The sequence below is a fragment of the Nicotiana tabacum genome, chromosome 15 (genome assembly GCF_000715075.1).
Source record: "Nicotiana tabacum cultivar K326 chromosome 15, ASM71507v2, whole genome shotgun sequence".
Taxonomy (NCBI): Eukaryota; Viridiplantae; Streptophyta; class Magnoliopsida; order Solanales; family Solanaceae; genus Nicotiana; species Nicotiana tabacum.
The window spans coordinates 116,173,605-116,186,184 of NC_134094.1; the positions used below are offsets into that span (position 1 = coordinate 116,173,605).

Sequence of the window (12,580 nt, forward strand, 5' to 3'; positions counted from 1 at the left end):
GTGTCTCTCTTTGTATTTTTCATTCTGTCTATTTTTATTTCAGACAGTATTTGAGGTTTTGTATAATCTACTAGATGCTCATACACTTGTGACACCAGGTCTTGGCACACACATTAGTAGAATTTAGATTTTATTATTTCTATTGGTTTTAAATTTTGTCAATGAATACTTAATTTATTAAGTTGGCTTGCCTAGCCGTAGTATTGGACGCCATCACGACCTATAGGTGAAATTGGATCGTGACAGAAAGTCACCCTCAACACCCAAAATCCAAACAAAGGGAAATTGGATCCGAATTGTGAAGGACCGTACCAGATTCTTGAGGTCACCGAGAAAGGGTCCTACAAGCTCGGAATGATGAATGGAGAACAGATACCGAGTAATTGGAATATATCTCACCTAAAATGGTATTACTGCTAAGGTACGACCTTATTTCATTTCCTTTTTCAGACTAACACTTGCAGGTGGTCAACGAGAAACGATAATGGATTTTTCGTCTATGCTCAAGAACGGAGCCTTACTGGCCCAATGCGCAAGCTTGATCAGCCCCACTCAATAGAATCGGGGACTGTAGAGGCGCATAAGGTGGTCGAGGGTAAATGGACATCCCTCGATTTTGCTTACAAAAAATCGGAGGAGAATCATTATTCTCCAGAAGGAGGGGTAGATATGGCTAAGAGTCACATCATACATCTTGCAAAAGGCAATGACGATAGGGTCTAAGGGACCCAACATGAAGGTATAAGTGTAAACACTTAGAAAACCCTCCACGTGAGTAGTGATTGATTCATCGGGTGAAGGAACCATCACATGCTTATTGATCCAATTGCAGTCCTCTTTAACATTGGTGAGGAGATCCTCGGTGATTGAGCACATGTATCTCGAGACCGGCTCACATCGGCCCGGTACCGAGGAGGTCTTTTCAACCTTAAAATCGGTAACAGTGGGGCACCCTGCCGGAATGAATTCCACAAAGTGAGGCTTCGCCGCACCCCCGCCACCGACATGTCATAATGAAGAAGCGGACTCCTTTTGCGGTACAATTTTTGAAGTTTTCGCCATTGAAGAATAGGAGGAAAGAGAATTAAGATGGTATGCGGTTTGACAAAAGTTTAAGAAATTTGGGTGCAAGAGTTGCAAAGCATAGGGATTTTTGAAGGAAAAACAAGAATAAGAGGAGCTTTTAGCATAAAGTTTGAATGAAGAAAAATTGGATACTTATAGCTTGCTGGTGACGGTTCAGAACTGGTAGTGGCCGACCAGCGGCTGGCAGGCATTTAATGCCTTAATAACTGGACCGACGGGACATTTCAATATCCATTTGTTGCTTATGTCATAGTCAGGTTCGTCGCTTACGTCATGGCCCATCGAGACGGGATTCGGAAATTCATGTCGTTTCTCGTCATTTTCTCTCCAAGAAACGAGAGCACTATCTGTATACGGTCAAAATCGGGCTCGCCCCTTGCTTGACTAATCAAGACTGGGATATGATAGATTAAGGTCCAACCTCGAGTCATATCGAACCGAGGTGTGAAATTATATCGTCAAACTCGAGACCCCAGGACCGAACAAAGTCAAGATCAGGCAAGATCGAGGGAAACCTGCTGAGTCGGATAACAGAAAGGCGAAATACCCGCGATCGAGCGTAGATCACGGCGGAGATCTCGGCATGTATCAAGGATAGGCCGGTTAATTAGCCAATTAGGAGATTTCTTACTTCATTTAGAACTGTATCAAATATAGGACTCCCATACTATATAAAGGGGATATGATCATTTGTAAAGGGGCACGACTTTTAGGCAACATAAAGCAATACACTGTCCTTTTCTAACTTTCATTATCTTGTTACTCTGTTCTTATATCAAGTTGAAACTTCTCTTGATTCAAGGGTGATCGAATCCAAGGGCCAAGACTATTCAATTCATTTGGTTTGCCTTTATTTCTTTTATCGTCAAATTTAATATTAACATATTCCCTTAATTTGTGCCAAATTATATCACATATCCTTAAAACCGCGTATAAATTCAATTGTTATCCGTTTTTAGGGTAAACACACGCGTTTATTATTAATGGAATCAATAATGGCCAAATGATGACACCTAGGTTATTCGACCTATATTTGATCAAAGATATACACATATTATTTTATGGTATAAAAGATAAGTTACAATTTACTTAAGTTTTTATAACCAATGTTCAAGCTCGGCCGGGATGAATGAAAGAGTGTTTTAAATATAAAACTATATGGAGTAATTCTTTTTAAACAGAGTAAGAAAATAAAAACCAGTAGAATGCTCTGTCCAAAGGGTTTTTTTACTTTTTTTCCTCAGCAGCGACAGTACTATTACTTTTCCCTTTCCACTTCAGTAACTATGATTGATTAAATTTAGGAAGTTGTCAATCATGAGCAACGTTAATAATTTAAGAAGAAAAGAGTGAGGTGGGTGGGGGTAATCATTTTATCAATTTGTCAATTACTCTGTGTTTTGCTTTCATATTCCACTTTGTCGTAAGCAGTACTATCCATAATTCAAATGTCAAACACAGAATCTCTAAGTTACTTTTCTTTTTACTGTCCAAGCTTCCCTTCTTCCATCTTAGGAGTAGTTCTTTCCCTTACTAAGCAGAATTCAAATTTAAAGCCAGAAATTCTACTAAAGAAGTTTAACTTTTATTACTATATAAAAAAATTATTTTTTATTTTAAAAGGATTCTATTTTTTTTTTCTATTACACTTTATAATTTTCTAATGAAGGAAATTCCCTTTCCTTACATGTGGACTCTCATTCACTATAGTGTCAATGCCATGTGTATACTCTCATTACATGTGGACGTTCTCATTCGGGCAGGGACGGAGCCCATGATTTATTTTAAATTTTAAGATAACGATATCAAGTGTTAGTAACTGATTTTAAATTTAATTTTTTTATTTATTTTCGTCCTCTCGTTATTTTAGAAATAGAAGTCAAATAAAATTTTAACCCTGAAAAAATGGATTGATAGTTCACTCATCATAAAGGCATATTTGGGGCTGAAGTCAAATTGAGGGCAAATTGGTTCTATTTTTCATAGTTGACAGGCATATTTGAATTAATCCACTAATAATAAGTAAATATTTGAAATCAAATTCAAAATAAGAACAAATTTACTCTATTTTCCACTATCGAGGGGCATTTTTGGCCCTTTCCCCTTCTTTTCACTGTCCAAGCGTTCCTTCTTCCATCTTAGGATTAGAACTTTCCGTTATTAAGCAGAATTCAAATTTAAAGCCAAAAGTTCTACTCCTACTAAAAAAGTTTTAACTTTTATCACTATGTAAAAAGTATTCTTTATTTTAAGAGGATTCTAAAGTGTGTATATATATATATATATATATTTTTCGGATAAAGGAAATTTCCTTTCCTTAAACCATAGTGTCAGTACTATGCTCAGGTGTGTCTAAATATACAATCTCATTTTTGTCAAACGGATCTACAATTAAATATCTTTAATAGAATGAAGGAGTACTGTAATTATACTGTAAATAAAGGAAAAAAACGAGAATGGTTAAAAAAGTCTGTGGTTTTGGAATCTTGTAGCAGTAGCTGAATAGTGACTGCTACTGCCAGCTTTTCTTTGAAATGGCTACTCACAAAAACATCAATCCCTTTACCTGTTTGACCCTTTTCTTCTTTTATCTTTCACTAATTATATACTCTACTACTACCATTTACTCAATTCCTAAAATATACTCAAGTCTAGTAATATAAAAAAAGGAAAAGTGTTGCATAATTTAGTGTTGTTAGTGGTGAGTGAAAGATGAGGTTTTTGCTACAGGTAGTGGCGGTGGCGGTGGCACTGTTCTTCAGCTCCGCCAATGGTACTGACACAGATCCATCTGATGGTTAGTCTCTTGCTTTTATCATTCTCTTAATTAATCTCTCTGTGTTTTTCAGTATGTGTCATATAAAGAAATAGATTTGAAGTAATTCGTAAAGGTTTTATTTTTCTCGTTCCCAAAGAAAATTTTAGCTGAGAATGGACTCGAGAAGAGTTGCAAATAGATTAGCTACAATGGCTAAATACATATGCTGAAATTCTTAACAGCATTTTATATACTGATTGAAATATTATTTATGGCCATAAAGCTATCCCAACTGAATTTGGAATTGAGTAGTAGTTGGTGTAGTTGTAGTTGTATTCAGTCTTGTCCTCACTTAATAGAAATGATCAATTTTTGCATAATAAGTTTCTTTCATTAAAATTGAAGTCTGGAAAAAGGTACCTTCTTACGGGAAACTTGTGGTTTGTAAATTTGGAGCTTACATGCTCTAACTTGATTTGTTTATTTATTATTTTCGGCATTATATAAGCAATTACTGGAGAAGTTTTTCTTCCTTTTTTTTTTGGGGGGGGGGGGGGGGGACAAAAGAACATTTGAGTTTGAAGTTGATCAAAGACTTGACAAAGCTATGTAATTTACTTTTGGACTGCTGATGATCCAAAGAGTTTCACAGTAGTGGTTTTGTTGAGTTGCTCACCACTTTGTACCATGCTGGTCAAGGCGTCGTAGCTGCACATTCTTTTAACAGTTTGTCCTATGTAAAATCCTTCTCTTGAGTTGTTCTCACTTCTCAGTTCATATGTATACAACAACAACAACAACCTAGTGAGTTCTCACAAGTGGGGTATGGGGAGAGTAGAGTGTACGCAGACCTTACCCCTACCCCGGAGAGTAAAGAGGTTGTTTCCGAAAGACCCTCGGCTCAGGAAAACGAAAAGAGACAAGAGAGACAATATGTCAGTACCATTAACAGAACCATATGAGTAATAACAACAACATAAGAACTAGAAAATAAATGAAAAACAATAACAAAAACTAATGAATAAGGCCCGATACTATGAAAAACGAAACAATATTGTGGACACAACAATAATCGCTAGCAGCCTTGGACAAAATCTTATCAGACTAGCCTCCCACCCGGACGAACCTTATCAGCTATCTCCTAACCTACCACCCTAATGCTCGACCTCTACACATTTCTATCAAGGGCCATGTCCTCGGAAATCTGAAGTCACGCCATGTCCCGCCTGATCACCTCTCCCCAATACTTCTTAAGCTGCCCTCTCCCTCTTCTCGAACCCGCCATGGCCAACTGCTCACACTCCTGACCGGGGCATCTGGGCTTCTCCTTCTCACGTGCCCGAACCATCTAAGTCTCGCTTCCCGCATCTTGTCATCCATAGGGGCCACACCCACCTTCTGCCGAATATCTTCATTCCTAATCTTATCCATCCTAGGTGTGCCCGCACATCTATCTCAACATCCTCATCTCTACTACTTTCACCTTCTGGATATGTGAGTTCTTAACATGCCAACACTCTGCCCCATACAACATGGCCGGTCTGACCACCGCTCTATAAAACATACCTTTGAGTATCGGTGGCACTTTCTTATCACACAGGACTCCAGATGCTAACCTCCATTTCATCCACCCACCCCCATACAGTGTGTGACATCCTCGTCAATCTCCTCATCCCCCTTGATAACCGACCCAAAGTACTTGAAACTGCCTCTCCTGGGGATGACTTGCGATCCAAGCCTCACGTCCAAGCCCGCTTCTCTCGACTCAACACTGAACTTGCACTCCAGGTATTCTGTCTTAGTCCTGCTCAACTTGGAACCCTTAGACTCACGGGCATGTCTCCAAACCTCCAGCCTCTCGTTAACGCCGCCTCGCGTCTCATCAATCAGAACTATATCATCAACAACAACATACACCATGGCAACTCCCCTTGAATATGTCGTGTCAGTGTGTCCATCACTAGAACAAATAAGAACGGGCTGAGCGCAGTGTAAACCCATAACAACCAGGAAGTGCTCCGAGTCGCCTCCCACAGTCCTAACCAGAGTCTTAGCTCCATCGTACATGTCCTTAATCACCCTAATGTAGGCAACCGGCACACCTTTTGCCTCCAGGCATCTCCAAAGAACCTCCCTAGGGACCTTGTCATACGCTTTTGCCAGGTCAATAAACACCATGTGCATATCCTTCTTCCTATCCCTGTACTGTTCCCCCAACCTCCTAATAAGGTGGATCGCTTCCATAGTCGAACGACCTGTCATGAACCCGAATTGGTTGTCGGATATAGACACCGTCCTCCTCACCCTCACTTCCACCACCCTCTCCCACACTTTCAGTTCATATGTATCTATTTCTTTATTTATTAAATTCCTTTCACGGTCAGATATGTCTTGATTTTAAAATGATCTAGTTGGCGGCACTTTAATTTTCAGCATCTGTTCTGAGAGTCCTGTATACCAGCTTAAACTCACCAGCACAGCTGACAAAATGGAGTGCCAATGGTGGTGATCCTTGTGGAGAGTCCTGGACAGGCATTACCTGCTCTGGCAATAGAGTAACTGAAATGTGGGGTTTGGTCTTACTTTTTTGTCTTCATCTCCATGTCATTTCAATTTCTTGAAATTATTTACTTGGTGTGTTCTGATGATTTGTTTCCTTTCTTTTCATTTTCCTTCAGCAAGATATCAGGTCTTGGACTCTCGGGTTCAATGGGGTTCCAACTAGATAGTCTAAAATCTGTTACCAATTTGTAAGATGAATGGCCTTCGTTTGTTCCTTATTAATTGGATTTATGTTGAATGCTTGAATGTGGTCATCTTTGGGAATGTTGCAGTGACATAAGCAATAACAATATGGGGAGCCAGTTACCTTTCCAGCTTCCTCCAAATGTGCAAAGATTGTATGTGTGATTATTTACATGTCTTCCTCCCTTTCTTGTTCTATTTTCTTCCTCTTATCTTTCTTAGAACTTACCTTGCAATGCAGAAACCTTGCTGCTAGTGGTTTTAATGGTGGCCTCCCTTATTCCATTTCACAGATGACCTCCCTCCAATACTTGTAAGTGAAATGCTTAAATTTGATATTTGTTTAAAATTAAGATACTTGGTACTTTTCATTCTCTAGGGGTTCCATATGATTCTCTGCGACGTTTTATATCTGGTTGTAGAAATGTCAGTCACAATCAAATTCAAGGATCAGTGACTGTCGCGTTTGACTCGCTCTCTGCTCTCAACACATTGTAAGTCCTATTCATCTCCTGTCATTTCATCAGAGTTTTGGTATTGCCTTATTATGATCTGAATGAGAGTAGTTTTCTGTTCTCAAATGTTATCATGAAAGTGCACTTATTCTATTATTTAAGTTGTTGTCTCTATTTGAGAAAGAGGTTTAGACACATGTTGTTCCCTTTCCCACAGTACTGCGGAGAAGGGAATCATGTCTTTGGTCTGATTTCAGAAGTATTAAGTTATGCCAATTCAGCTAGTTTGCTACTTGGATTTGGCTTGCTCTTATCATATCCTTGTTTAAAAATAATAGTTTGAAATTTCTCATTCTCTGTCACATAGTTCTAATTGATTTTTTAATGTTTCAGGGATTTCTCTTTTAATTCTATGACGGGTAATCTTCCTCAAAGCTTCCAGTCACTAACTAGTATGAACAAAATGTAAGAGAAGAGTTGTTAAACTTCATATTTCTATTTCCTGAGCTTCCTCCAAAGATGAAAGTTTCATTGTTGTATTATGCAGGTATTTGCAGAACAACCAGTTTACAGGAACTATTGACGTCCTCGCCAATCTTCCCCTCGGCGATCTGTAAGTTCTGTGTCCCAAATATGTGTAGATATTATGGCTGATACCTATATCTCAGTTCTCGAATTTGAGTTAAATCCATTAGTTGAAAATCAAGCTGATTCCTTCATGCTTAGGAATGTTGAGAATAACCAATTTACTGGCTGGATTCCTAATCAGCTGAAAGGGATAGTGCAGTGAGTGTCTCAGATTCCAATAATTATTATTCATCTTTACAAATTCTTTGGAGGGTTCTATCTAATTGTGGTCGGGATTTATGAATCTTTCATAACAGATCAAATGGTAATTCGTGGAGCTCAGGAACTGCACCCCCACCTCCACCTGGCACACCTGCAAACAACCCCAATGGAAATCACAAATCCAGAGGGAACGGCAGCAATTCGGGCAGTGATGGCGGTGGGAAATCAGGTATAGGGGGTGGAGGTGTTGCAGGAATAGTGATATCCATTCTAGTAGTTGGGGCAATAATAGCATTCTTTATTATCAAGAAAAGATCAAGAAGGTCGTCCACAGACATAGAAAAACTTGATAATCAGCCATTTGCTCCTCTTAGTTCACAGGAAGTACAAGGTATTCCGCTTTCACAATTCTTGATTTGTTAAGAAATGTCATGAATGTTCTCTCAACTCTTTGGATATTTCTCAAGGAACAATAATGATCAATTGTGATTTGTTAAGCCACTATGCTTAGCTTGTTAATTGTTTATAAACCATGGAAGTCGTATCAAAATTTTGCAAGGTATTGTCGTTGATACAAAAGGAAGCAGCGAAACAGCAACATATTTATCATCGAAGGGTAAAAACAGTATGGATGTGAAAGATTATAAATTCTGAAGAGTCAAAATTTTCATGCTTTATAGAAAGTTCCAGAGGTATAACCTTTAGAAAGTCAAACTGATCTTTTGGAGGAGGTCCTAAATTACCTGTTGCTTTTAAAGATTATGATTGTTTTGACGAATTAACAGCAGCTACCCTTGACGGTTTAATTTCCTGGAAAACAAAACCTCTTCAGAATATAGTTGACCCGAAGAACTCGTGCTTCAGGTTGTAACTTTCAGCACAGTGAAGGAATTATCTTCAGGTGCATGGTTGGGAAGTTGCTTTCTCCCTTTTAATCCATTGAATGCCCCAAACTGAATCTAACAATACAAGTTCCTTCCACCTGCAACTTCATCAGTAATTTTCTGGTTCATGCTTATATCATTCATGCCTCATCTCAATTTCAACTTCAATGCTGTAATGGATCTGAGTTGGGGCTTTTATTTGGTGCTGTCTAACATTTTCATTGTTATGTTTTCTTTATTGCTAAATTTCTTACTCAATGTCTGTTTTTGGGTGCAGAGATGAAACCTTATCAAACCTCCTCCACAATAAGCATAAACACATTTGAAACTCCCACTGCCGTAAATTTAAGACCTCCACCTATTGAGCGCCTTAAGTCCTTTGATGCGGTTGACATGTCACCAAAACCCATTGTTCCTCCCAAGAAAATTAATACAGCTCAAATAAGGGCTACACAATATTCAATTGCAGACCTACAGATGGCTACTGATAGCTTCAATGTTGAAAACCTTATTGGCGAGGGATCAATTGGGCGTGTTTATTGCGCTCAGTTTAATGATGGCAAAGTAAAACTTCTCTCTATGAAATCTTTTTTCTTTCTTATGACTATAATGTGATTTAGTGATGCTAACACATGTTCAAGTAAGATGGTATTAAATCGTAGATAAATGTCTGATCAGAAAAACTAAGTATTTAGAAAAGTGTGATAGAACTTTATATGTTGAAAACTTTTGTTCTGACTAGTTCTGTTTGAAGCCACCAGTATTTATGCTTATGTAAGTGGTTCACACACCCATAAGAGGGATATGGACTCTCTCCTATGAATATAAAATAAAAGTTGATACCCCGTAAGAGGGATATGGATTTTGAAGGTGGTTTAGTGATGCTAATTAATCAAAATTACTTTTGAAAAATAGTCTGATGAGGAAAACAACAAACTAAAGAAAGTTTCAAAAAAGAGAACTTCATTTGTTGACGAATTTTGTTTGTTCTGATTCTATGCTCACGTGTTCCTTCCTGTTATTTGAAATGTTGTAGGTTCTTGCTGTGAAGAAAATTAATTTGTCTGCTCTCCAGAATCCCGAAGATTTTCTCAATATAGTTTCTGAGATATCCCAGCTGCATCATCCAAATATAACTGAGCTGGTTGGTTACTGTTCAGAGCATGGACAGCACTTGCTGGTTTATGAATTCCATAAAAATGGTTCTCTGCATGATTTCCTACATCTGTCAGATGAGGAGAGCAAGCCACTAGCATGGAATAGTCGAGTCAAGATTGCACTTGGTGCAGCACGAGCACTAGAGTGAGTTTTTGCAATTTTCAGAATTATTTTATGCTATACTATAAAATTCATGGAATGTGCAGCAATGCTACGTTATCCTTGTTTTTTTGAAGGCTAATAGTTTACATAAATCTTTTGTTATCTATACCCAATATTTATAGAAAAGGGGATTCTGTGAAAGTCAATACCAAGCACTTAGTCGTGAGTCGTAATGAATTTTACCAATGGATCCATAGTATTATTGCATTTGGAAATCAAACTTGTCAGACAAAAAGACCACTATAGATTTTTGGTCTTTCTTAAACATTGATGACCAGTAAGTTAACGTGAAGAAGAGTTCGTTATTCCATTTAGTTAGAGCTCAGTATGCTTAATATGCTGGTCTTGCCAATAGAAAGCTGATCAAAACTTTATACTCCCTCCATTTCATTTTGTGTCGATGTTTGACTAGGCACGGAGTTTAAGAAAGAAAGGAAGACTTTTGGAACGTGTGGTATTAAACTTGCAATGACATTTATGTGGGTATAAAAGCATGTCATTAAGGGTAAAATCTAAAGTTTCAAGTCAAAATGTTTCCAAATGAAGAAAGGTGTCAATCTTCTTGGAACTGACTAAAAAGGAAATACTGCCACATAAAATGAAATAGGGATGATAATAAATTTCCAATTTATGTGATTCCACATCTCTTAATTTGCATGAGCAAGTTTCTTCACTAGCTAATATAAGCATCCTTTGCAGGTATCTGCATGAAGTTTGTTCACCATTATTGGTTCATAAAAACATTAAATCTGCAAATATTTTACTTGATATGGAACTCAATCCTCATCTATCAGACTGTGGATTAGCAAGCCTTATTGATGATGCAGATCAGGTAGTTTTGAGCACCTTACTTTATGCATTGTTGCAATGGATTCGATATATAAGCATGCACATATGTGCATGTGTGTGTGTATATATATATATAGAGAGAGAGAGGCATGTTTTGACATTCTATTAGCTGCTTATGTGTCCTTTTCAAAGAGATAAGAAATATTGACGAATCACATGGTTGAAACGTCATTTGCTTCAGGGAAGTTTTATTTTGTGCACAAACCATTGGAACATGGAATCTTTTACAAGTGTCTCCGTGGTTCATAGATTCGGGCCGAAAGAGAAATTGTCACGTAGAAAACAGAAACTTTATTCAAGTCTTGGGCATGAAATTATGCAGTAGAATATTATGAAGGAACACTTTACCATGTAACTCATTATTATGCACTAGTCTTTCAATGGTTCCTGGTGCTTTATCTCTTGCTCCTCTACTATTCAATTGGTACAAAATTTTAGCTGTTTGTTCTTCCTAAAAGCTTCACGTCCCGATATTTGTAGGCACTAAACCATAATACAGGGTCTGGATATGGTGCGCCTGAGGGAGCTATGTATGGGCAATGCACCATAAAAAGTGATGTATACAGCTTTGGAGTTGTTATGTTGGAACTTCTTACCGGACGAAAACCTTTTGATAGGTAAAGTAACTTAGTCACCATGATACTGTGTCAAATTACTTGAAAACAAACAGGAAGAAATTCAGATGGTATCAATTTTCTTGATCAATATGTATGCTCTTGATGCAGTGAGAGACCAAGATCAGAACAATCTTTAGTTAGATGGGCAACACCTCAACTCCATGATATTGATGCCTTGGCTAAGATGGTTGATCCAGCGCTCAAAGGGCTCTATCCGGTTAAATCTATTTCCCGCTTCGCTGATGTAATTGCTCTTTGTGTCCAGGTAATATTTTGTATAGACAGTCAGCTGAATTCATAAATCTGCTGTGTTTATCAAGAACCTAGACATTATCTCAATGTCCTGTATGCTATTGTTGCAGCCTGAGCCTGAGTTCCGGCCACCTATGTCAGAAGTGGTTGAAGCCTTAGTTCGGCTAGTTCAACGAGCAAATATGAGCAAGAGGACATTTAGTCTTGATCGGAGTTCAAGGGGTGAAACAGATGCTCAAGACAACCAATCTTAGTTCCAATGTAATATAGCCTTTTCTACGAAATGTCTCTTTATTGTTTGCTGTTTATGGGATATAATGTTCTGCTGATCTGTTCAGCAAGATCTTGTTGATTGCATTGCATTCTACCACTGCTAGATACTAAAATTTGTTCATAGTGCATATTTAATTTTCATTTCTTATCTTATTTCCTATTCATTCCATACACGATGACATGAATGAGTCGTGTACTTTTGTTTCCAAATAATTTGGGAGAAAATCTAGTCAGAAGTGTATAATAGACATCTGAAGTGAATAAGTGCCACTTTTAGCAGAAACCTGAAACTCGAAAGGGTCCATTTTAGTGGCATTAAAGTTCTTGCCAAAATTGAAAGGAGCCACTAGCATCGACAATCTGGGGAACCAGCCAATATATTGCATCGCAGTTTTTGCTCAATGCAACAGTCTAACTATGGTGACATTTGCCTGCACAGTAGCAACTTTATAGAAGAAATTGAGGGCAAAGCTCACTTCCAGCATTTTTGCTTTTTCTCATAACATATTAATGACACAATCTATGATGAACTAAGAAGCAATAATTCAAATA

General features: G+C 37.9%; 1 protein-coding gene across 1 annotated transcript; it reads left to right on the top strand.

Moving 5' to 3' along the window:
• Positions 1–3,092: 3,092 nt before the first annotated feature.
• Positions 3,093–12,173, top strand: LOC107807070 (protein STRUBBELIG-RECEPTOR FAMILY 6). Its single transcript, XM_016631357.2, has 16 exons — positions 3,093–3,883; positions 6,278–6,410; positions 6,523–6,594; positions 6,679–6,744; positions 6,831–6,902; positions 7,012–7,083; positions 7,438–7,509; positions 7,592–7,657; positions 7,771–7,830; positions 7,929–8,224; positions 8,995–9,281; positions 9,754–10,019; positions 10,737–10,869; positions 11,367–11,503; positions 11,612–11,768; positions 11,866–12,173. The coding sequence occupies exons 1-16, from the start codon at positions 3,799–3,801 to the stop codon at positions 12,007–12,009; spliced, it is 2,118 nt and encodes a 705-aa protein (XP_016486843.2). The 5' UTR covers positions 3,093–3,798; the 3' UTR covers positions 12,010–12,173.
• The last annotated feature ends 407 nt before the right edge of the window (positions 12,174–12,580 follow it).